The following is a 23,273-nucleotide window of genomic DNA, read 5'->3' on the forward strand; positions in this document are numbered from 1 at the left end:
AATACATTTAACTACAGAAGAACACAAAAATAATCGGAAAGTGTGCCCGAGATTAAAAAGTCAACATTTTGCCTTAGCAGGTTTGGCTCAGTGGAGCGATGGCCTGCAGACTGAAGGGTCCTGGGTTCAATTCCAGTCAAGGACTCGGACCTGGGTTGCAGGCTCGATCCCCAGCCCTAGTCAGGGTGCATGTGGGAGGCAACCAATCAATGTGTCTCTCTCACATTAATGTTGCTCTCTGTCTTTCCCTCTCCCTTCCACTCCCTAAAAATCAATGAAAAAATATCCTCGATAAGGATTAAAAAACAAAACAAAAATAGTCAACATTTTAATGTATGTTTGCGATCTTTTATGGGTGCCTACATGTATTTTGTTAAAAATACAACAGATTGAAAAATAAAATAAAATAAAATAAAAAACCACAACGGATTGCACTTTGCTTTCTTTTGTTTGGTTGCTGCTTTTTAAACTTGACAGGTTTCCCATGACATTGAACATTCTTACAAAGCAAAATGAAATGGCTGCAAAAAGCCCTGTATGTCATTCAGACTTGGAGACAGTAAATAATGATTTAACCAATAGCTGCTATAGTGAGTCTAGGTTGTTTTCTTTCTCTCATTTTTCTCTGTTAGTAAAGACAGGACCTTATCTATTCATGTAGTTACATCTTTGCACGTATTAGAATCTTACACTCCTGAGGCCAGATTCCTAAATGTGCGATATTTTAGAAAGTGTTACAAGCACTGTTTGCGCTTTGGCTTCTGCATCCTTGCGGCAGCCCCACACAACAGGGGATGCAGATCCCGTTTTACAGGTGAGGAGAGCGAGGAACAGAAAGGCTGCTTCCCAGGACCCCTGGGAAGTGCCGGGAGCCCCCACACTCCGACGAGGAGGGTGCCCCTCTCCTAATCCCAATTGATGCAGAGAAAACAGTGTGGAGAAGCACTGGGTCTATCCAACTACCGCCACAACCATTTTGCCTTACGTGGGACCACAAAGTACCTGAATTTCATCATCTGCAAAGTGGGGGTAACGATGTGTCAGGACAAGTGCTCAGCATGGTAACTGTGTGCCTGCTCCCGCGACTCCCCGTGTGGACATGAGAATGTGACAGAACCCAAACATTTATACACACGTGATTAATCTCACCCCTTTCTCTACCTGGTCGCCGTTATTAGGACTCACTTCACTACCGAGTGCTGACTCCTTGCTAAGCACTGTACCAGGCACCGAGGACAAAGTGCGCAGAAGCAGCGTGCCCCTTGGGAAGCCGGTGCAGTGGGGGAGGACACCACAGACAAGGCGACGTGAGCACAGGGGCAGCAAGATGTGTTTGAGAAAGGCGCCTGGAGAAGATGGTTCCAGAACGGAGTTCTCAAAGGAAAAAGATATTGGCTGGATGTAAACGCCAAGGGGAGCTGCGGGCGACACAGCACGTGGGAGGGTGAGGACGTAAGGGCACTCAGGCTCTGCAAGAGTTCACTGCCCGGCGGGCAGCGGGTAGCTGGAGACTGGGCATCTCTGCTGGTGACAAAGAGGCTGAGAAAGTATTCCACTAACTGGAATTTACAAAAATTACATCTATCTATCGACTCAACAGCCACCTTCTACTGAACAGTCAAACAAGAGGGAAGGAAACAACACCTGCCTAAAGCTGGGCTCTGTGCCACTAGATACCACTGTGAAAAAACGGAAACGCAATGTGCAAAGCACTGTGGGAAAGCTTATGGATACACAGGAACGTACTACAGCTTCGGAAAGACAAAGAAGCAAAATGTTCCTGTGACCCAGGAACCCCAGTCTGAGAACCATCTCATAGAAGTTCATCAAAATGCGGGGGCTGGAATCTTGTAAAGATGTTTTTATACGGCCCTTCATAAAAGAGAAAAATAAAAAAGAAAAGCACATCAAAGAGCAAACTCTGATAGGTGGGAAAAGACAAAGGTAAACGAGCACCTGTGTGTAGAACTGCGTTTGTGTAACATTACGTGTTAATACATGCGACACGGGGGCTACCCCAGAGCCCAGGAAGCCAGAGGGTGGGAGCCCTTGTGTATTTCAAAGGTCAATGGAAAACACACACTTTCCCAATAAGATTCACAGACATTTCTTTGCTTTCGTGAGAGCTGCCTGATGTGGGAGAAATCAGCTGACAGGCCCAGGTTACATCTGAAAAGCATCACCCTGTCTCTGAGTTTTGAAAAAAAAGATAAACAATTACTTAACATATATGTGTCTACCTCAAAACGTGGGATCCGTGAAGGCAAAGACAAGAAGATAAAGCGGTCCTGTCGCGTCGGAAGGCTGCGCGAGGGTTGGCATGAACACTGGGGCCTGCTCGGCTACCCCACCACGGAGACAACGGGAGACGGCTGCCGGGCAGGCCTCACTTACCGGTCCTCTGGCTGGGTTCTGCCTCTCCGCCGGCTTGCTGTCCTTTGTGCTGTCGTCTTGTGGGCAACCAGTGCCTTCAGGTTTCGGGGTGCCGAGGGCAGCGGCCTTCTTGTTTTTCAGCAGGTGCTTCAGAAGCTCATTGCCCAAATCTCCTTTGGCAGCAGGGGGAGGGCTCTGCCCTGAGGAGATGGGACAGACCACAGCCGTTTCTGCTGCCTGACTCCCAGCCGGTCCCTCTGAGGGAGGCCCCTCGGGGCCTGGGCACTGCGGGGGCTCGGCCATCTCCGGTTTGACCTCTTCAACTGTGGCAGGAGTGCTCGAGGGCCGCGTGTCCGCCCCTGCAGTGGCGGACGTCTGCTGACGTGGGGTTCCCTGTGAGAACTGCTCGTGGGGCAAGCTGTTTTCCAGGTCTGTACACTGCTGGCCTGCGGCCGCGCTCGGAGCCGATGAGCCAGCTGCTTCCCCGGACTCGGGCTCTCCTTTCAGAGGAAGCTCGCTGGGCGTGGGGACTGTGGGTGTGGAGGTAGATTCAGGGACACTCGGGGTCGGTGGAGCAGTTATGTCTGAGTGTGGAGTGGACGGTGCCTTGGTGGATTCCACGTCATCATCTTTCTTCTTTTTTCTTGTTCTTTTCTTCTTCCCCTTTTCCTCTGGGATGATATCAGAATACAGTTGAATGAGAGACTGGGCCGATCCGGGGTAGCCTTGTCCATGGGTTAAGGCAGGGTCTTGGCCACAGGGGAGACTGCTGTTGGCTCCTGGCGATGCTGTGGGCAAGGCAGGTGTGAAAGGCGCCCGCACAGGGGCCTGCTGGAAGCCGGCCCCGGGAAGACTGCTGTGCGCCTGCTTACCAGGGTGGAAGGTTGGGCTCCCGCCAGGAACTGACAGCGAGTCAGGGACCAACGAGGGGGGTCCTATCTGTCTTCGCTCGTTGGTCTGCATGAAAGTTGGGGTGGGGGGTGAATTCACAGACCCTTGGGGCATGCTCTGCTGCTGCAAAACCTGGCCCACCTGCTGCTGCTGCTGCTGAGGAGACTGCTGAAGGGGCCGTGGGGGCTGCAAGAAGTCACAAGGCAGGTCAGGGCCGTAGAACGGGGCCTGGGGCATGGCTGTCCTTGCGCTCAACTCCGGACCCGTCAGGCCATGCTGCTCGAGCTCCAGCCTCTGCTGCAGGGCTCTCTGGCGGTCCACCTCCTGCATGAGCTGGATCCGCTGCCTCTCCTGCTGTTCTCGGAGACGCTCCTTCCGCTCCCGTTCTTGAAAACTTTCACTAAAGGGGTTGTTGTCATCAAACTCCACCCGTGGAGGCGGGCCGCTCTGTGGATTTGCATTGGGCACTGTCCCTGGGGCTGATGGGCAAGTTTTCATTGGTAATTGGGCAACTGGAGGCTGGACCCGGGGAGGGTTCAGGGGGAGGTGAGCAGGGGTACCGGGAGGCTGCCACCCGGGTAAGCTGGGCATCCGCGCGGGGCTGGTGTGGCCAGGAATGACAGCCGAGTGCTGCAGCGGCGGGGCCACCAGCGGGAAGCTGGGCTGGCCCACGGCGGGTGGGGCAGCTCCGGGAACGAGGGGTGGCACCCTGGGCATGACGGCGGGCGGGGCCATTGCGTGCTGCTGCTGCTGCTGCTGCTGCTTGATCCGGTAATCCTCCATCAGCTCCGCGTGCTCCTTCTGCTGCTTCCGGATCTGGAAGAAGAGTTAAATCTCACTCATGATGGTGCTGCAGGTGCCCAAGGGCTCTGGGGGTTATATCGAAAGCAGTTCCATCTCAATACAGGCAAAGATATTTGGCTTAGGCAAAGGGCAAAATCACAAAAAGTTGGATTGATATGCATTAACTAAAGATTGCCAATCTTTTTTAACAATAGAATTTTTCTATCATCTGTAAAATTTCTTTACTTATGATATACCAAAAACTAATTAAAACAATTTTCTGAAATGAAGAGTAAGAAAACCTTATTGTGAAAGTCAAACTATTTAAACTGCACAAAACAATAAAAACTCCACAGGAATTCGTTAACTGCGACACCTTAGAAGTGACATTAGTACACAAGTTTAGAGTAACTGTGAGATTTAACTCAAACTTACCATTGAAACATGTTACAATTTCACTTTTTCAATATACAAAATGGCTCGACATGTCAGGATAATTACTAGCATGTGTTCCACACCCTCCCCCAAAGGGTAAAAAGACTGGATTGGACAACTCTGCATTTAACAGCTAACATGCTCAAGTGATGATTTCTGAAATCTGTACAGGCCCAAGGTAACGTTCTGAATAGCTCCTAGTAGCGCCCCGACTGACTGGTGTCAGGTACTTCATTCCACAATCCTCTGTGCCCCAGTGCAAGAAGCCATAGTCTCATCCCGAGAAAGACACTAAGTCCTGAGGGCACACGGCCTCCCTTAGGGAGCTGGGAGGGAGAGGCTCTGGGTGACATTCGCATCCTTCACAACCACTCCAGTTTTGGATGTATGTATATTATACCAGCAGTTCTAACAGTTTCCCTGGCCAACTGGCACATTCTCTGCACGTGATGGCTCTGACCTGCTCTCCAGTAGCTGTGTAACTTCTACCTTATTTTCTTATCTTTTCTGACCAGTTTACTGGCATTGGATTAGGGAAGCAGGATAGACATCCAACACCTCAGAACCTGGGAAATAGAAGGTGGTGGTCCCTGCCTTTCCCAGGACATTTACAAATACTTCAGAAAACACCGTCAGCAAACGCTTACCTTACTGAGATACAATGGGTTGTTGACAACTATACAGTAACAGATGACATGCCCATTTTCCAAGTTCAGTATTAGCTTCTAAACAGGATTTGATGCATGGATATAAAATTAGGCCCTTAGCATAAAGAAGTGATAGAAATACACTGAAGGCAATGAAAATGCTAAAATTACTTTATAAGAAATACCCTAAAAGAACATTTACTTGCATAAGCACAAACCCAGAGAGTAAATTTAAAGAGAAAAGAAACCTCTCACTCTAGATTAGCACCAGTGTAGCTCGCAGATAAGTCATTTGAGTCGAAACCCCTAATTCAATGGTCTGCGTGAGTGAGCACGTGCCTACCTCTGCGAGGAGGACTCAGACCCTTCGTGCGTGCCATGGTTTAATACTCACGTCTTCGGAAGGTGGTAAGAGAAGGCTGTTTACCAGAGTGTTCATTACACAGAAAACACTCCGATTTGTCAGCCTGAATGCCTCCCTTTCTATATTAACATTTAGATTACTTTTCAATTTTATTTTAAAAGTTAAAATAGACACAGTTAGAAGCCAAGGTGACCTTTTGGGTGTACAATTGCATTAATGTTAGTTAACGCACAGACATTGGTGTAGCTATCGCCACAATCAAGATACAGAAAATTCCTTCATGTGACCCACCGCTTAGCAGTCCTACCTTCCTCCCTCACCCCTCAGCCCTGGAAACCTCTAGTGTCCATTTTTATCACCGTCATTCCAAGAATGTCATACAAATAGAGTAGCCTACAACATTTGGGGATTAGCTTCTTTTACTCAGTAGAATGTTCTCAAGATCCATTCAAGTAATTCTGTGTAGTTCACCACTGAAGGGTACCTGGGTTGTTTCCAGGTTTTGGTGACTATGAACAGAGCTCTTATAAATATTTGTGTACAAGCTTTTACGTGAACCCAAGTTTTTAATTCCCTTAAGTAAATACCTAGGAGAGGGTTCTTAGCTCATCTTGAACAGTTACTGTTTAATTTTAAATAAAAAGTTAAAGTTTTACTTCTTTTTAAGTATAATTGTTACTTCAATGATCTTTTTGAGAAATATCTGGTTTGTAATGGAAGATAACAGCAGAATGGTTTCATTTTTTAGGAATGAGTACTTTTCATAAAATATACCAATGTATTTTAGAAATATTAATAAAAATACTATGAAAATGAATAACCAGAATGACTCAAATGCTATATCTGAAATTTCGCTAGAAACCAGGGAACTAAAGACAATGGGCAAGCAAAGGTCAACTCCAAGTGAACAAATACTTCTGGGGCCCAATTCTTGTTCCCGCCTGAACCAGGGTTCCCCGTGAGCTCTGTGCTGAGTGGAGCTGAGGACTGCGAGGGAGTTCTTGGGCGGGCAAGTACCTGGATTTCCCTGGCTGCCCCAGGGTTCATACCAGAGTGTGGAAGCGGCTCCTCTAGGTCAGGGTTATGAATTAATCTCTTCAGGCACTTATTAAATAGGTGCTGTGTGACCACTACTTCAGGGACAGGACTGGCTCTCATTTCCCAGGTCAGTGAGAGGCCCGCGAGCGGCTCCTGCGTCGCCCAACACTAATCAAGCCCTGCCCTGCCGTGCAGACCGGCCGTTACCTGCTCCAGCTGCTTCTGGACCATGCTCTGCTGCTCAGTCACGTGCTTGAGTTGCTCCGCGTCCTCTTCTGGGAACTCCCGCCCGGCCTTCTTGGCGGTGCGCTGCTTGGCCGAGAGGGCCTTCTTGGATTTTCTGTGCGCGCCGATTTGTTCTTCGAGGTATTTCTGCTGCATCTGAAGCAGCTGCTGGGTCTCCTGAAGCCACTCTTCGTACTGCTTACGCTGGGAGTCATCTGAGGGGATAATGAAAAATTCAGCTCTGTTAATTTTCTAGAGTTCAATATAAAAGTTACATAAACCCATTTTTGTAAGGAAATGCACTTTACCATGACCTTGTAATAGGTATTCTGAAAACATGATACTAAACATTAGACCATAATGTAACTATAAAGTAGGAGATTTTAGGAAAATATTTCTTTGAGAAAACCAAAGAATGCATGTTTTTAGTTCACAGGCTACCTTCATACTTATCAAGACTATAAATCTAGTCTCTGAAAGCGATGACTTTCATCTAACAGATAAAAACAATCTGCTGAACTACCAAGTTCTCTAAGCCACGTGTGTATTTCATTAAGTCACACTTACAGACTTTGAAGAGACAAAGTAAGACACGTGCATCCTATTAAAGTCCAAAGCATAGGTTAGGTGCCCTTTCCCATGGTAATTTCCCCACGTTTATCAGGGTTGCCCTATTTCTCAATAGTGAAAACATGTCCTAAACTGAGAGGGAGGGGACCTAGAATGCCTTAGAAAGGACAAACCTGAAGTCTATGTTTTATAAAGGAAATCTCTAAGTTAAAAACATAGGTAATTTATGAATTTTATAATTTAGTACTTGTATAAGTAAGCAAAGTAAAATCTTTAATTAACCAAGTAGAATCTTGACTACTTTTATGACTGTCATTGATATTGCCCCCAAATAGTTATATCTCTTCATCTTGTACCAACAGTCCTTTATTCTTTAAGGGCACTTCACGTCACTGATTCCAAGTTTAAAAAAAAAAAAAAAGTCATCTCATGGTAGTGAAATTCAGAATACACCTTTTTTTGACTTATTATACGACAAAGAAATGAATAAGTACAATTCCAGGAAGGAAATTCGCTGAAAATTACACCAGGATAACAATATTGTCATACAGTGAGAATGCAACCAAAGCCAATCAATGGGCACAGTAAAGCCAGAAAAAGCCAGTTGGGTACAGCAGTTTGTTTTTAATGCGAAATGTGTTCAAATTATGATAATAATTAATGCAGGGGAATTTTAACGGGTCAGACTTTGGGTTTGTTCCTAAACCCAGAAGTCCCAGTACATGTATGAACTTGAAATCTAGTCTAAATTTGAAGGGCATTTTTTAAGAACAGGCTTTTTCAACAAGGTTTCAGAAGTTCTGCTTCTGGTAGAATGAGACCTACCGCAAGGATAGCCTTTCTGGTTTCTGGAACCAGGAGAGCAGAGGTGAGCAAAATGAAAAATAATGGTGAAAAAAAAGTTAGCTAAACAGTCTGAAGATTTCAGAAAGGTTCAGTTTGGGGAGAACTTTAAACACTATCCTGGACCACCTTGGGACCCCTGGAGATAACGCAAAAGGACTCAGTGGCATCCTGCATCCTTGCCCTTCACACCATGCTAACCCAAATGATTCCTAAGCACATTCCCTGTTGTTCCCATTTAGTGTCCTTGTCAGAGGCAGACAGTCATTAGAGCAAGAAAAGGCTAAATTCTAGTTGTAAAGTGCCCAATCTACATATAAAACAAACAAAAAACCCAGCAACGATATTGAAGAGAATGGGAAGGGTGATTTTTCTGTATTTAAATATTTACCTAACTATAATTCTTCATGCATAGAGAAAAAAGCAATGAAAATACATGCCTTGAGGAAAAGACACCAAGTAAGGTTTCATAAAAGATGAGGGCACTCAGACTTAAAAACACACCTACACTAACTCCACGTTTTTAGAACACAGAGCGCAAACAAGCAATCCCCAGAGAACAGGTGACTTATTAGATTTATACTTACTGACAAAGCCTGGACCAAAATTTGGAGGATTAGGCCTAGAAAGCTGATGTGTTATACTGCCATCCTAAAATAAGTAAAATTTACAAATAGGTTTATTCCACATTTCAGTTAAAGGGGGGAAAACTTTTTTAAAAAAGGAAGAGAAAGAAATGGAAGGGGGTAAAAAACCTTTAATTTCCTAAGACATCTTTAAAGCTCTCCTTTTAATAAAAAGTAGATGAGTTGAGTGGTGAAAACCTATTTTCTGAAAATTTTTAATTATCTTTGAACTGTTTCATTTCATAGATTTCAGTTGAAAAACATGTGTGAGGTAAGGGATGATCCATCGGAAATGCAATAGTAGGGCAAATCAAATACTGTTAGCACATAGCTAGAGATCATGTAAAACTCCATTTTTTAATGAAATCCACCTGGTTTCTTCTGCAATTAAGACAGAAACATGGGTTCTGGATTGACTAAATCCCACTTCACAGCACACACTTCTTCATTAACAAAAACCGACATCTCTAACATGCACAAGTAATTGAAAATATTAGTCTCATTTTTAAATTAAATGTCTTGTTTCTTCCCAGGGTGACTGAATAAACAGTTTTTAATTTCACAATTCCCTGGCGACAATCTAATACGTTTAACTTTGAGAAAATATTTACCAGTTGTTACAAGTTCTGTTAGACATGAGCTATCCACAAGGTAACAATCGTAAGAGACACTAGCAGCCAGAACGTGCTATATGTAGCCCTTACACTGCGAGGCTGGGGACCATTTGACAGGTGGGAAAACTGCAGGTCACAGAACGTATACAAACTTTGCACAGGAAATTTGGAGTGGAACTGAGTTTTTATAAAAACTCATCATGAAGCCTATGCTTTTTCCACTGCTTGAGATGCGAGATGCTCTCTCTTCTTTTAATAATAAAAAGAACATAGTTATCAGCATAATAAAGCTGAAGCACAAATTGCTTGGCAGGAAAGAAGATTCCACAAAGACATGTAGTAGGTCACTTAACAGGTAGTTTTTTGTTTTTTTTTTAAATCTAGGCAGATACTTGAAAAAAAAAATTGAAGAAAACTCTGTATGAGATGAGCAGGTCTACTTTCCCTAACATCGTTTGACACTCAAATTTATATTTCAAGCTGATTATCATGAATGATGAATATTTAAAAGACTAAATTATTCTAAGGAATAAATAGCAGAACACGACTGTATCTAAATAGAATGATTACAATCAGTATTTTCTACTGTTTATAACAGATTTACATTTTTAAAAAATAATGAATTAAATCCAAAATGCAGAACATGAAAATGTCTTTGTGGAGTCCAAAATAAAAACTGAAGAGATTATTCAAAGAACATAAATGCGTAGCCCATGGACACGGACACGGACAGCTATGTGGGGAAGGCCGGGGGTGGAGGGGCTGGGTGGAGAGGAGCGGGGAGTGGGGACATCTGTAATAGTGTCAACAATAAAAACATATACATGTAGCATCAGAAACCCTAAGCATTTGGTTGCCCTCCAAGTGACTTTCTACCCTTAAATATATGGTCCTTTTCAGAAGCTGTGGTCAATTTCAGTCTCAATAAGAAAGTCTTACACCTGCTGCGCAGCTATCTAAGCTCCTATGACTTCCTAGGAGTGGCCTCGCTGGGCAGAAGAGGTCTGTTGGGAACAGGACAGTGTGGTTCTGGTGACAATACCTGAGGAATGGCCTGTGGCAGCAGAGTCTGGCCGTCACCTGTTTGCGCTCCAGTCACCGACTGGCCCATAAAGGGGAACCTGTGAAGGGAAGCACTAGGCGTCAGATGACAAGCATGGACACCTACACTTACTTTAAGTGCTTAACAATGTGCTCTTCCAGGGAAGAAAGAATGGCAATGTCCTCCTCCTCATGAGCATCTGCGAAGGCCCAGTCTTCTGTGCCGACCCCACGTCACCTCCCGGCCTCTGCAGTGCAGCCTCTTCCTGTGTCCTGACTCATGACGAAAGCAAGAGGCCGAGGCCCAGTCGCCTTCCCCAGCACCACCAGTGAGCCGTGGTACGCAGGCCACGCCAGAGTTGTTTCACTTCCTACTACACGCTTCATCATGCCCGAAAATAAAATTAATTCAACTCTTTTGGGTAAAAAAATCTAATGAAGAGTTTTATTATATACATTCTAAGAAAATTTTTTCTTCTTCAATCTTTATTTTTAAAAATGCCTTTTCTGAACTAAAAAAAGTAAAGATAATAGGTAACTTAGCTAGTTTGTATTCTAAACTAAAGATGCACCTCTCAAGAAGTTTCACACATTTTCTATACCTAATGTTAAAGCAAATTAAAAATTGGTCACAGACCAAGAAAAAGTCTACAAGGTTAAACATATTTGGCCAGCGCAGCCAGTGTAGCTCAGTGGTTGAGCATCAACCCATGAACCAGAAGGTCACCGATTCAATTCCGGATCAAGGCACATGCCTGGGTTGTGGGTTCAATCCCTAATGCAGGAGCAGCCGGTTGACGTTTCTCTCTCATTGATGTTTCTAACACATTTTAGAAACACATGTCTCTATCCCTCTCCCTTCCTCTCTAAATAAATAAAAAGATATATTTTAAAATTGGCCAATGTATTTTGTGGTTGTTGTTAATCATCACCCGAGGATATTTTCCATTGATTCTTAGAGCAGAAGGGAGGAGGAGGAGAGGCAGAGAGACACACACTGATGGGAGAGGGCTGGGGGCTGAGCCTGCAACCACGGCACATGCCCTTGACCGGAACTGAACCCAGGACCGTTCCATCTGTGGGCCGACGCTCTATCCACTGAGCCAAACCGGCTAGGGCTGGTCAATATTTTGATTCACCCATCACGGCTGCACCCACTACAGCCTGGGCAGGAATGATCTCTCAATCCAAATAGCACTCACTGCCCGTCACGCTCAGGAGCATATCACACTATGTTGAGGGACTAGCACCTCCACTTCTTCAAAGCACTCAGCAGAATAGCAAACACGATGCCTAACACGTGGCTAACGCCTCTAATTCGTAGACGTATAAGGTATGATGCTGAGTCAGCAGGATTCTCATTCTGAGGCCCATCTTTTAAACTAAAGGCTCACAAAGTTTAGCATTTCCTTCTATTTTGACTATAAACAGCAAACTACAGTATTATTAGCAGTAGTGTGACTTTGTCACCAACGGAACTCACATTACTTTCATAACAAAAGTTGTTGCACATACTAATATTCCAATTCATCGTTACTTTGAAATTATGGTAATTATTAGACCTACTGCTAAATTTGTTAAAGTATTAAGAAGCACATATGCCATAGTTTGTTGTTTTTTAAATATATTTTATTGATTTTTTACAGAGAGGAAGAGAGAGGGATAGAGAGTTAGAAACAACGATGAGAGAGAAACATCAATCAGCTGCCTCTTCCACGCCCCCTACTGGGGATGTGCCCGCAACCAAGGTACATGCCCTTGACCAGAATCGAACCTGGGACCCTTGAGTCCGCAGGCCAACGCTCTATCCACTGAGCCAAACCGGTTTCGGCCATATGCCATAGTTTTTAAATTTAAATAACTACGTTTCAAACATGACTGATTTCCTTTGTGGTATGTTTTTGGTTTTGCACATAAAATGTTCTGAGTCAAAAGGTTTATGACATGCCGAAACCGGTTTGGCTCAGTGGATAGAGCGTCAGCCTGCGGACTGAAAGGTCCCAGGTTCGATTCCGGTCAAGGGCATGTACATTGGTTGCGGGAACATCCCCAGTGGGAGGTGTGCAGGAGGCAGCTGGTCGATGTTTCTCTCTCATCGATGTTTCTAGCTCTCTATCCCTCTCCCTTCCTCTCTGTAAAAAATCAATAAAAATATATTTAAAAAAAAAGGTTTATGACATAAAAAAGAACACTATGATAAAGCATTTGTGTGAATAAATGCTGTGTGACAGTGCAAATCTCTACTTTGATCTCAACAATACTTCTTACCCATTTCCAAACTATCTCAACAAATGAAAAGAACTACTTCTTTAAGGACTCCTAATTAATCGGAAGTCTCGCTTATTAAATTCATATAGATTTTACATTCAATTCCATAATCCTTCTTTTTATAAAAGTTGCTCAACAAGATAATGAGGCTTTATCCTCACTATTGACAGAGGCTATCAACCAGAGATCTCCATAAGAGAGGACCAGCGCCATCTGCAGATATGCTGACTTAGTAGGTCTGTGTTGGATTAATGCAAATGTATTTTTTTAAATTGCCATATAATTCTGACAGTGTCCATGATAAAAACTTAAGATATAGCCCTGGCTGGCATGGCTCATGGATTAGAGCACGGGCCCGCAAACAGAAGGGTCTGGGGTTTGAGTCCCGCTCAAGGGCACATACCTCAGTTGTGGGTTCGCTCCCGATCCCTGGTTGAGGCGCGTGCAGGAGGCAACCATCCGTGTGTCTCTCTCACATTGATGTTTCTCTGTCTCCCGCCCCCCCCCGCCCCCCCCCCCCGCCCTCCACCACACTCTCTCTGAAAAAGCAATGGAAAAAGATGTCCTCAGGTGAGGATTAACAAAACAAACAAACAAGATACTGCCCTGAAGTTAATATCTCTTAGCTGGCACAAGTACTCTTAATCCCATAAATTCACATGGTCAAACAACTCTTACAGTCTTCTTTAACGCATAATTTCCATTTTTCTGCTAATGGTGAAGAGATACACAAATTATCCCACTGCTAACTTTCCATGCCCTCTTTTCTATTCCCCTTCCCATTTCTTTCTGATTTGAGTTAGTTTGGGGACTTTCACTTTAGAGCTTGGCTCTCAGTCACTTCACTGAAATGTCCCATGTTTTTCTCTGCATTGTTCCTTTGATGGTATATAAAAAAATTCACAGGCTTCAAGAAACCACAGTCCTATCTCCACAGTTTGACTACTATTTTCCTGCTTATCGTCTCATCTTTGTTTAGGATGAAAGATCTCGGTCCCAAGAAGCTCTTAGTCAGCTATTCTAAAGGTATTTAAAGAATCACACACTTAGAGATACTGATTACTCACGTCAATCTTACAAGCCTTTCTATCATGTTTTATTACGTTTACCCTGAAACTAAAGGAAATTGATCATATCCAGCTAATATCACAATAAATATAAATACTATTCATTCCTAAAACATAGTCGTTTTTTTATATATATATTTGAGTTTTGGAGAGAGAGGAAGTGAGAGGGAAAGAAACATTGATTGGCTGCCTCCACCCCCTCCCACCCCCCACCCCAACTGGGGATCAAGCCCGAAAGTCAGGCATATGTCTTAACCAGGAATCAAACCGTGTCCTCTTGGTTCCTGGGGCAATGCTCAACCACTGAGTCACACTGGCCGGGCTAGAACATAGGGTTTTTAGGTACACTATATTCTTTGTAGGAACTAGTAATTTCATGCACTTCTTGATGTAAAGTAAGAATGAAAAACACCTTCACCTACCTGTTCATGACCATTGGTGGCATGCCCATATTGTTTTGTGCCATTACTTTATTGATGCCTTTAAGGGCCACCATTTTAGCTTTCATTATAGGATCTGTAATTGCATCAAAATCTAAAGAAGAAATACATTTTAAAGTTACTAATTTCATAGTACTTGATTCAAGTTACACTTAACTGTCACAAACATTATATAATTTAGAGGCTTTTATTCCTTATTATTTAATAAGCATTATCACAGGTTTCTAGACTACGTAAGGAATGATAAGATGCAAAGAACCTTAACCAAACTTAATGGCAACTCAGTGACCCATCATTGAAGCAAGCTTGGATACCTTAGTCCTGCAGGAATGAAAATGGAAAGCTTGTCAAATTTAAGGGTAATTACAGCAATAATCTAAAGTAGTGAGATTCTTTTCATTTTGAAGCAGTTTTGATATTAATGTCATGCTTCAAAATATTAATGTCATGAGAATTTACAGTTATTTCCAATACTAAGGAATTCCACTAAATCAGTTATCACCCTTTGAGAGAAAAATGTATCCATTCTTGAGGACATAGCCTTGCAATAAAGATAGGCTACTGAGAAAAGACCTCTTTGCATGGAAGTGAAAAAAGAGATGGGACAATATGCTAATTTTTACTCTAGAGACACTCAGGTAATTTTACTGCATTGATGTTTAGTGGGTCCCAACCCCCAAACTAGTAAGCAATTGGAAACAAGTTAAAGAGCTTTATATAACAAAAAACTGCCAAGCATTTATAGTACACAAATGGACATTAAGGAGTTTGTTTCTATCATAATTTCTTTAAATTAAATACCTCTGAAAATAAATGGTTACAAGAAAGGAACTAATAAGAGGACTTGTTCCTGTTAAACAATAACATAAGCAGGACTAAGTAGGTCAAACTCAGAGTTCTGAACCTCTTAATTGACCTGGGAGGAATCTAAACTCTTCATCACTGCGTGACCCTCAGTGTCTAGTCCACGTGTATCGTTAACACTGCAATCTTACAAGCACACCGCACACCACCCTGACGCCCACCGTGATTACCACTGAAACCAAAGGCCATTCCTACCGATGTTGGGGAAGAAGGGCTCCGACCGCTGCCGGATCATGGCCTGCATCTGTCTCTGCTGCTGCTGCTCCTGCCGCTCTTGGTCCAGAAGGTCCTGCAGCAGCAGAGGCTGTTCGTCCAGGAGGAGGGGTCTCTCTCGGCTCTGCGGGGTGAGTGTCGGAGGGACCACCAGTGGCGGGGGTCCAGGCTGACTGGATAGGGGCACAGTTTGATCCGTAGGTTTTCCTGTCCCAAAACCATGATTAACTGCCGGCTGACCCTGAAGGAATCCCGGATTTACCTGCACACTCTGAGGAAAAGCGTGGTTTACCCTAGAGACTACTGTTACGTTAGAATTCATGGTATTATCCAAAACATGGCCAGGCGGCGTCATCAGTGCAGGAGGCAAACTTGGCATGTGACTGGATGTTGAGGCTGGCAACGCTGGTGGTGGAGACCCCAACGGCTCCATGTCTGGAGGATCCGACTTTTCATTAGCAAGTAAACTGGAAAGAACCGGAGTTGACCCAGTTATGCCACAAGAGTTGGCTGTGTCTTCAGCAGGCAGCTGAGTGGGTCCATGAGCAGCACCTGTGCAGGAGCCAGCGGTTTCGCAAAGAGCCCTTTTGTCAGGTAGGTCTGCGTCACAGGACTGCGGAGGGGGCTCGTCTCCACCGTGCAAGTCTGTGTGAGCAGCAGCTTGGGAGCAGGGAGTGTCAGCGTGATCGTTACCCTCGTGGCTTTTCTCACTTTCACATCTGGTTTCCCCTTTAGAATTTGGAGACAGCACTTCTGTTTTTATCTCACTGGTGACAGTGGATTTTTTCCATGGGGAATGTTTATCAGAAGGAACCACAGTTTTATCTTCTTGCTCCTTTTTTTTTGGTTCAATAGATACACACTGATTATCTAACTTATCATCAATTGGGACATTAAGGTCTAGTTCTGCATTAAACATGCTTTTCTTATCTCCTAGGTCAAGTTCTGGATCTGTATATGCAATGATATCAAATTCTCCTGACCTTAAGAGGTCATCCAGGTTGGGATCATTAGTTTCCAAATTACCTAAAGTATCCAATTCATCTCCCTTGCCATCTTCTGTATCTAGATTTAAATTTTCAAGATCTTCATCATCCAAGTCTTTGACCTCAACCCCCTCAAGATCTTTAACATCTAGCTCTTTTACAGATGGGTCATCAGAATCAAGTTTTTCTTCAAGACCATCAGAAGACTGGGAAGTTACCTGTAAATTATCAGACGTTGTTTCAACTGGTGTAGATGTTGACAAAGAGGCCTCTGAAAACTCCCCACCGAAGGGATGACTCAGGGACCTCATGACCATAGAAGAATGGACAGGATGGCCTTGCTCTGGCTGAGAGGGTGGCACCTGTTCCAAAGTTGGATGCACAGGCAGCTGATTAGGTAGACCTTGGGAAGGTCGTTTCATGGGGTCTGTGTGTCTAGGGCCTGCAAAGTCCGGCCGGGGAATAAAGTTCCCATGTCGTGGATGAGAAGGTGACTCTAGAATGTTGTTGCCAGGAGCACTGAAGGGCAGCCGTGGCCGTCCATCCGGGGCCCTGTGCCGCAGCTCGATGAATGCTTGGCCGAGTATGTGATGCTGGGGGGCGGGCAGACCTGGTGGTGGGAAATGCTGAGGCAGACCAACTGGATTACTCATTGGTGGGTTATTTAAAGGCCTGGGCACATCTACAGACATTGATCTTCTCAGCTGTGGAGGAATTCCAGGTCCTTGTATTTGCTGAGGAGGCACAAGGAAGCGTTCCTGACTTGACAGGGTACCATGACTACCTCCTGGAAATCCAAATCTAAAAGAAAAAAGAGCAAATAGTAAACACTAAGTATTACATTAAATTTAGAGTTAAATTGAGGAAAGGAAATGTTTCAGATTAAACTCAGACACAAATGTTGCCAAATACAGTGACTTAGGAAAGACAAAATTATCATGATTAGAAAGTACTCAGAAAGCATCCATATGTACATAAATTTTTGCTAAGTGAACCCAAAATGAACACTGTATCTGAGTCCATTTCCTTTTTGCATTTAGGGAGCTCTATGGGGGAAACTGACTGGGGCGGTGGGTGGCTGCTTGAATGAAGGTCAGAAATCTCAAGAATTGTACTCGAGAGCCTTTCTGGCCTCTGTACATAGAAGACAAGGCAGAAGCCTGACAAATGGGTGGACCGTCCTATCTCTGTGAGAGGAATGAAGACAGGAGGCAGAAAGAGACAGACACTAAAAGGCATCATCTCTAAAGATTTATCAAATCAGTAAATTATTTATACTGTACCTCATTTTAGAGAGAAGAAAAATACGAAATAGCAGAGGCATACATTAAATTGAGGAAGAAAAAAGGAAAATAAGGGTAAGACTGTAACATGGGAGTTGGTATTAGACTAAAAACTATGTTTAATAAAACTGAGAGTCTCATCTTAAAGAACTCACTCCTCAGTATACCTGGGCATATGTTTGGCTTTGATCTTGCCACTACTAGCCACTTCAAAAACAAACAAAAATCCCACTGACTTCATAACTCTATCTCACCATGAAAAGTTCCAGAAGGAGAACATCCGTTTCATGTGGAAATCTCCACAAATATTCACAACGTAAACTAAAATAAGAAGTTGGGGGAGAAGAGCATCCTCACTCATCCTGTCGCAGGAGGCTCTGCCTGAATACAGTGGTTACACTTTAGAGATTTGAGGGTGTGATAAACTACGTCCTATGGCTGTAATGTAATGCTAACAGAGTCAATACTTAAAAACAAAGGGGTATTTAGGGTCTTCATTAAAAGTTAAAAAAAATCCAGTGGGATCAATAAATTTAAATTATTTGAATAAATTATTTGCAAGGAAGTCCGACTGCAAAACTGGTGAGGTTTGGGGTGGAGGTAGGGAAAAAACACATTCGACTATCCTTACAAAACCATTTCCTGAGGGTGCCCAAAGTCTAGATTTAGTTCTACAACCTCTAAGGAAATCACACAGTACTCTTCGTTGAAAGACTTCTCTAAAGTTTACTTTTTAAATTAATTTATTTTGTTAATCCTCAGCTTAGGATATTTTTTTCCATTGATTTTTAGAGTGTGGGAGGGGGAAAGACAGAGAAAATCCACATGAGAGAGACACATTGATTGGTTGCCTCCCGCACAAGGGGGATTGAACCTGCAACCAAGATACTGGCCCTTGATTCCTATCAAACCTGGGACCCTTCAGTCTGTGGGCCAACGCTCTAACCACTGAACCAAAGTGACTAGGGCTATGGTTTATTTTTTTTTTCTATATAATTCATTCTAGTCCTTCCTGACCTCAAGATTCTAAAAATCTGGACTATTTTCGAATAAAAATCTTCTTTCTAAAGGTAACAAGAGGAAATGAGGAAGTAATTTCAAAAAAAAAAAATGTTTAAGTGAAAATGGCATTTTTGGGGGGCATTTTTCTATCATAAAAAAAATTATACAGCCGAAACCGGTTTGGCTCAGTGGATAGAGCGTCGGCCTACGGACTGAAGGGTCCCGGGTTCGATTCCGGTCAAGGGCATGTACCTTGGTTGCGGGCACATCCCCAGTGGGGGGTGTGCAGGAGGCAGCTGATTGATGTTTCTCTCTCATCGATGTTTCTAACTCTCTATCCCTCTCTCTCTTCCTCTCTGTAAAAAATCAATAAAATATATTTAAAAAATTATACAATGTAAAAAATCCAAGCAAGCCCTGACAGGTGTGGCTCTGCTGGTTGAGCATCGTCCTGTGCACCAAAAAGTTATGGGTTCAATCCCTGGTCAGGGCACATGACCAGGTTGTGGGTTTAATCCCTGGTCAGGGTGTGTACGGGAGGTAACTGATGGATGTTAACTCTCACATCGATGTTATTTTTTCTCTCTCTCTCCCTTCCCCTCTCTTTCTAAAATCAATAAAAACTTGTATTTTTAAAAACCCAAGCAATATAAAAATAAAAGGTATAAAATATCAACTTAATTAAAATTTTCCCAATAATCACTATCAACTTGTTGGGTATCATTCAAGATATTTATCTATGCAATTATGTAGTTTTATACAAATGAAATTATGTTGAATAGTCTATTTTTTCCATCCAATAAATCATAAAGATCTTTCTTCTCAATTATGAAAGCACAACATTTTAATGTCTGTCTTATATTCTGTAACCCAGATATACCATACTATATTTAATCTTTTTTTTCTGAGCCATATGCTCCTCAACCTCTAAAGTGAGTGTAACTGAACCTTTGTAAGGGTTTTATAAAACACCTGAAGTGCACAGAATAGTGCTTCACACAAAGTAATAAAGTTAGCCATTGCTTTATTTACTGCTATTACAGGGCGATATTTAGATACGTCCTACCTTTTTTGCTATTTATAACCAGTGGCTAAAAGAATGACCTTGTATCGATTTCCTTGGACACCTGCACCACTGTGTCTGTAAATTCCTAAGTGAAACTTCCTGTAAGTAAATGGTATTGTATTGCCAAACTGTCCATGGTTGAGCCAACAGACACATCCATGGAACTTTACCAGATTACCTATGTTTCCTATTATCAATCTTTAAATATTTTCCAATCTAAAGAAAAACCCAGTTTGTTGGTTATTTTAATCCATGATTTCTCATTCATGGAAATAACACTGGTTTTACCTCAAAGGGATATAACCAGAAAAAAGCAGTAACAACTTCTTAATTACGAGTAAGTTCTAACAGCGATTTAAATCTGGCAGGAAATTAAACGCATTACCTAAATCCTTGAGGTCTCATTCCCATACCAGTAACTTCAGGAGGATAGTGTCCACGTGGGTCCTTTGGGAAGACAGCGTATCTAGGTCCCAGCGGAGGGACAGCAGGCGGCCTGATGCTCCCAGGATAGGGGGGCGGAGGCCTGGAGAAAGCCTGGCTGACACTCTCAGGCTGCCAGTGCTGCAGGGGACTGGGATGAGGCACGGAGGCTGCATCCTGGGAACCTTTCTCCTGTCGACCTGCCATCTTCTTCTGCTGCTGCTGCTGCAGAATGATTTCACGTAACTTCTGCCGCTGAAGGAAAGAAACAAAAATCACTGGGATTTCTGGTTACTAAGGGCTTTCTGGTAACTAAGGCTTCCAATATATGACTATGGAAATGTTAAAATATTTTTTAAATATTATTTTTAAAATTTATATCAGTGAGGAAGGGAAAGGGGGAGAGAGATAGAAACATCAATGATGAGGATCATTGATCGGCTGCCTCCTGCATGCGCCACACTGGGGATTGAGCCCGCAACCTGGGCATGTGCCCTGACCAGAAATCGAACCGTGACCTCCTGGTTCATAGGTCAACGCTCAACCACTGAGCCACGATGGCCAGATAGTGCTTAAAACATCTTAATGTTTTGCCCTAGGTGGGTAGCTCAGTTGATTGGAGCATCATTCCAATATGCTAAGGTTATGGATTCAATCTCTGGTCAGGGCATGTACAAGAAATCAACCAATGAATGCATAAATAAGTGGACCAACAAATCCCTGTTTCTCTCTCTCTCTCTCTCTGAAATCAATCCATCAATAATTGAAATGTCTTAATATTTTAAAGTTTTATGAAACACTAATTATACTTAACTATTCAATAGTTATAAAAGAGATTACTTGGGGCCTTTTCCTTGCCTGACAACTACCACAAAACTTAAAAGATTTCATATATAACAATTCCGCTAAAAATTCATAAGTATTGAAAATATAATAAATCCAGATCAACTGGTATTAATTTTACCACTTCCTTTTTTCTTGTTTGCAGTATAGAAGATAAACTTTAACAGCTGTTCAAGTTTGATGAAATGAATAGCTTTTTCAAATAATATACTTAAAACATCAAAGAACATACAATGTGTTTACCTGTCTCAATTTCTCTGTATCTGCTTGGGACATATTGATGGTGTTGTGTGTGTCAGTGACTCCCGACGTTGGTACCGGGCCAGGAAGTTGGGAGACACTGGAGAACTGCTGGCCTTGAGAATTCATGGGGGTGTTGGAAGGAGCACTGAAGTTCCCCTCAGACCCAGGCCGGGGCTGATCAGCAGCATCAGGAGCCATTTGACTTGCTCCAAAAGCATCAGCCTGAGGCCTTGGGGTCATTGGGGGCTGGTCGTAGGGATCCCGAGCAGCAGATGGGGAGACACGGCTGAATGTGTCTGCGAGGCCAGGTCCCGGCGGCACAGGTGTTTGGGAACAGGCTTCGGGTGTCCTCGCCACAGGGCCAGGTAAGGCGGTGCCTCGATTCTGTGCCGCCTGCAGGAACGAATCCTGACTTGGCATGAGGACAGGTCTTGCCACTGAGGACCGAGCAAAACCCTCTGAAACCCTTGGCCTTGGTGCTGCTGGTGGCTGAGAGTAAAAAACAGAGACACCAGGTCTTGGTGTTCCCGGAGCATGAGCATATGGGTCAGAGAGCCTCTGAGTCGTTGCAGATGTAACAAACAAGTCTGCTTGTGTAGGAGGCCTTGGGGTTGGTGGCTGCTGACTATATGGATCAATCGTCGGGGGCCGAGGAGTTCCAGGAGGCTGCGAGTAAGGGTCTGGATTGGAGGGAGATGGTCCTGAGGGTTGGGAATATGGATCCTGAGATGTTGGCCTTGACATGGTTCCCGGCTGGGGAAAAGCCCTGGAGGGGTGGGTGAAAGGCTCGTTCATTGCAGGACGCGGGGTGAGGGGAGGCTGGCTGTATGGATCACTCGACTGGCTATGAGAAAAGTTATCTGCAGGCCTTGGTGTCAAGGCAGGCCTTTCATAAGGGTCGACGGATAGCCGCCTTGGTGGATGTGGCACTGGCCCATAAGGGTCCTGGGAGGGCGGAGGCAGCTGCATGGGAGCCTTAAAAGGTCCAGGACCACCATCAATGGGTGCAGGCGTCAACAAGGGTCGTGCATATGGGTCAGGGATCCGCTGTCTTTGAAACACATCTGCCCTAGGAGATGGCTTCATGAAGTGATCATTGGTTCCGGCTGCTAGAGGACCTTTCGCAGTTTGTTCTGGAACTATAGGAGCCCGGGGCAGGCCCAAGGGTTTGGGAAACTGGTCTGTTGTCACAGGCCTGGGTGTGTCTGGAGGCTTTGCATAGGGGTCACTACTTGTCGAGGAGGAAGAGCAGAAATCTCGGATGGGAGATGGCCTGTTTGCTGCGCCCTCACCCATTTGAGGGGGCCTCGGTGCTGACGATAAAGATACACAGCTTTCCACCAGTGCGGAATTCCTTCTGGAAAAGCTGTGGCCCCCAGGAGGTGGTCTTGGGGTACCAACCATTTTCGCATAAGGATCCACTGGAGATGGTGGTCGGGAGTTAGAAGATCCAGGTGAGAACACCTGCGGGGAAGGCGGCTGAGAAGACTGAGGCTGTGAAGGGCTCTCCTGGAGGGGAACCCGGGAGGGAGTGGGAGGAGGAGGAGGAGCCTGTGGCTTCACAAACACATCGTCTGCAGCTGAGGAAGTCGGGGTGCTGGGGAGCTGCTTTGTAAACAGGTCTTTATGGAATGACTGTGCGGGAGACATGTTCCCAGTGCCAGGCTGGGTGGTCAGGGGGCTCTGTATCCCACTGCTCGGTGTGTCCGAGCGCGACAATGCCAGCAGAGGCTGTGAGCCAAACTGCTGCTGCTGCTGCTGCTGCTGCTGCTGCTGCTGCTGCTGCTCGCTCTTCACCTGCTCCAGCTTCTGGGTGGCCTCAATCTTCGCCTGCTGCTTACTCTTCTGGCGCATTTGCTATTGGGTGGGGACAGAGAAAGCAATCATGTGGGTAAGGAAGAAGACAGCTGTCATGGGGGAGAGGCTGTTGCCTTTCTCTTGAAATTAATTCTTAGTTCTATTGAAAGTGAACGTGTCTGAGATCTGCACTGCCAGGTGGTGCCCACCTTGTATTCAGTCTCCTAACAGGAGACAGCATTCACCAGTCCACCTAACTCATGCCCAGGCAGCATGTCATTCTCAGCAACTCAATGAACTTCCCAAAGCAGCTTACATACATTTTACT

The 23,273-nt window shown here is 44.2% G+C and overlaps 1 protein-coding gene across 14 annotated transcripts in view; it reads right to left on the reverse strand.

Annotated features, from left to right (window-relative positions):
• The window catches only part of KMT2C (lysine methyltransferase 2C), a 259,362-nt gene that overhangs the window by 26,698 nt on the left and 209,391 nt on the right, over positions 1 to 23,273 (reverse strand). For all 14 annotated transcript variants that reach the window (XM_079786336.1, XM_079786335.1, XM_079786334.1 and 11 more), the window contains 8 exons: positions 21,149 to 23,005; positions 20,025 to 20,317; positions 15,285 to 17,089; positions 14,208 to 14,319; positions 10,452 to 10,530; positions 8,757 to 8,820; positions 6,739 to 6,971; positions 2,395 to 4,080 (listed from right to left, as the gene is read on the reverse strand). In XM_079786336.1, coding sequence (XP_079642462.1) covers positions 2,395 to 4,080; positions 6,739 to 6,971; positions 8,757 to 8,820; positions 10,452 to 10,530; positions 14,208 to 14,319; positions 15,285 to 17,089; positions 20,025 to 20,317; positions 21,149 to 23,005 — 6,129 coding nt within the window. The remainder of the gene's footprint in view (positions 1 to 2,394; positions 4,081 to 6,738; positions 6,972 to 8,756; positions 8,821 to 10,451; positions 10,531 to 14,207; positions 14,320 to 15,284; positions 17,090 to 20,024; positions 20,318 to 21,148; positions 23,006 to 23,273) is intronic.

Source organism: Cnephaeus nilssonii (genome assembly GCF_951640355.1).
Source record: "Cnephaeus nilssonii genome assembly, chromosome: 12".
Classification (NCBI taxonomy): domain Eukaryota; kingdom Metazoa; phylum Chordata; class Mammalia; order Chiroptera; family Vespertilionidae; genus Cnephaeus; species Cnephaeus nilssonii.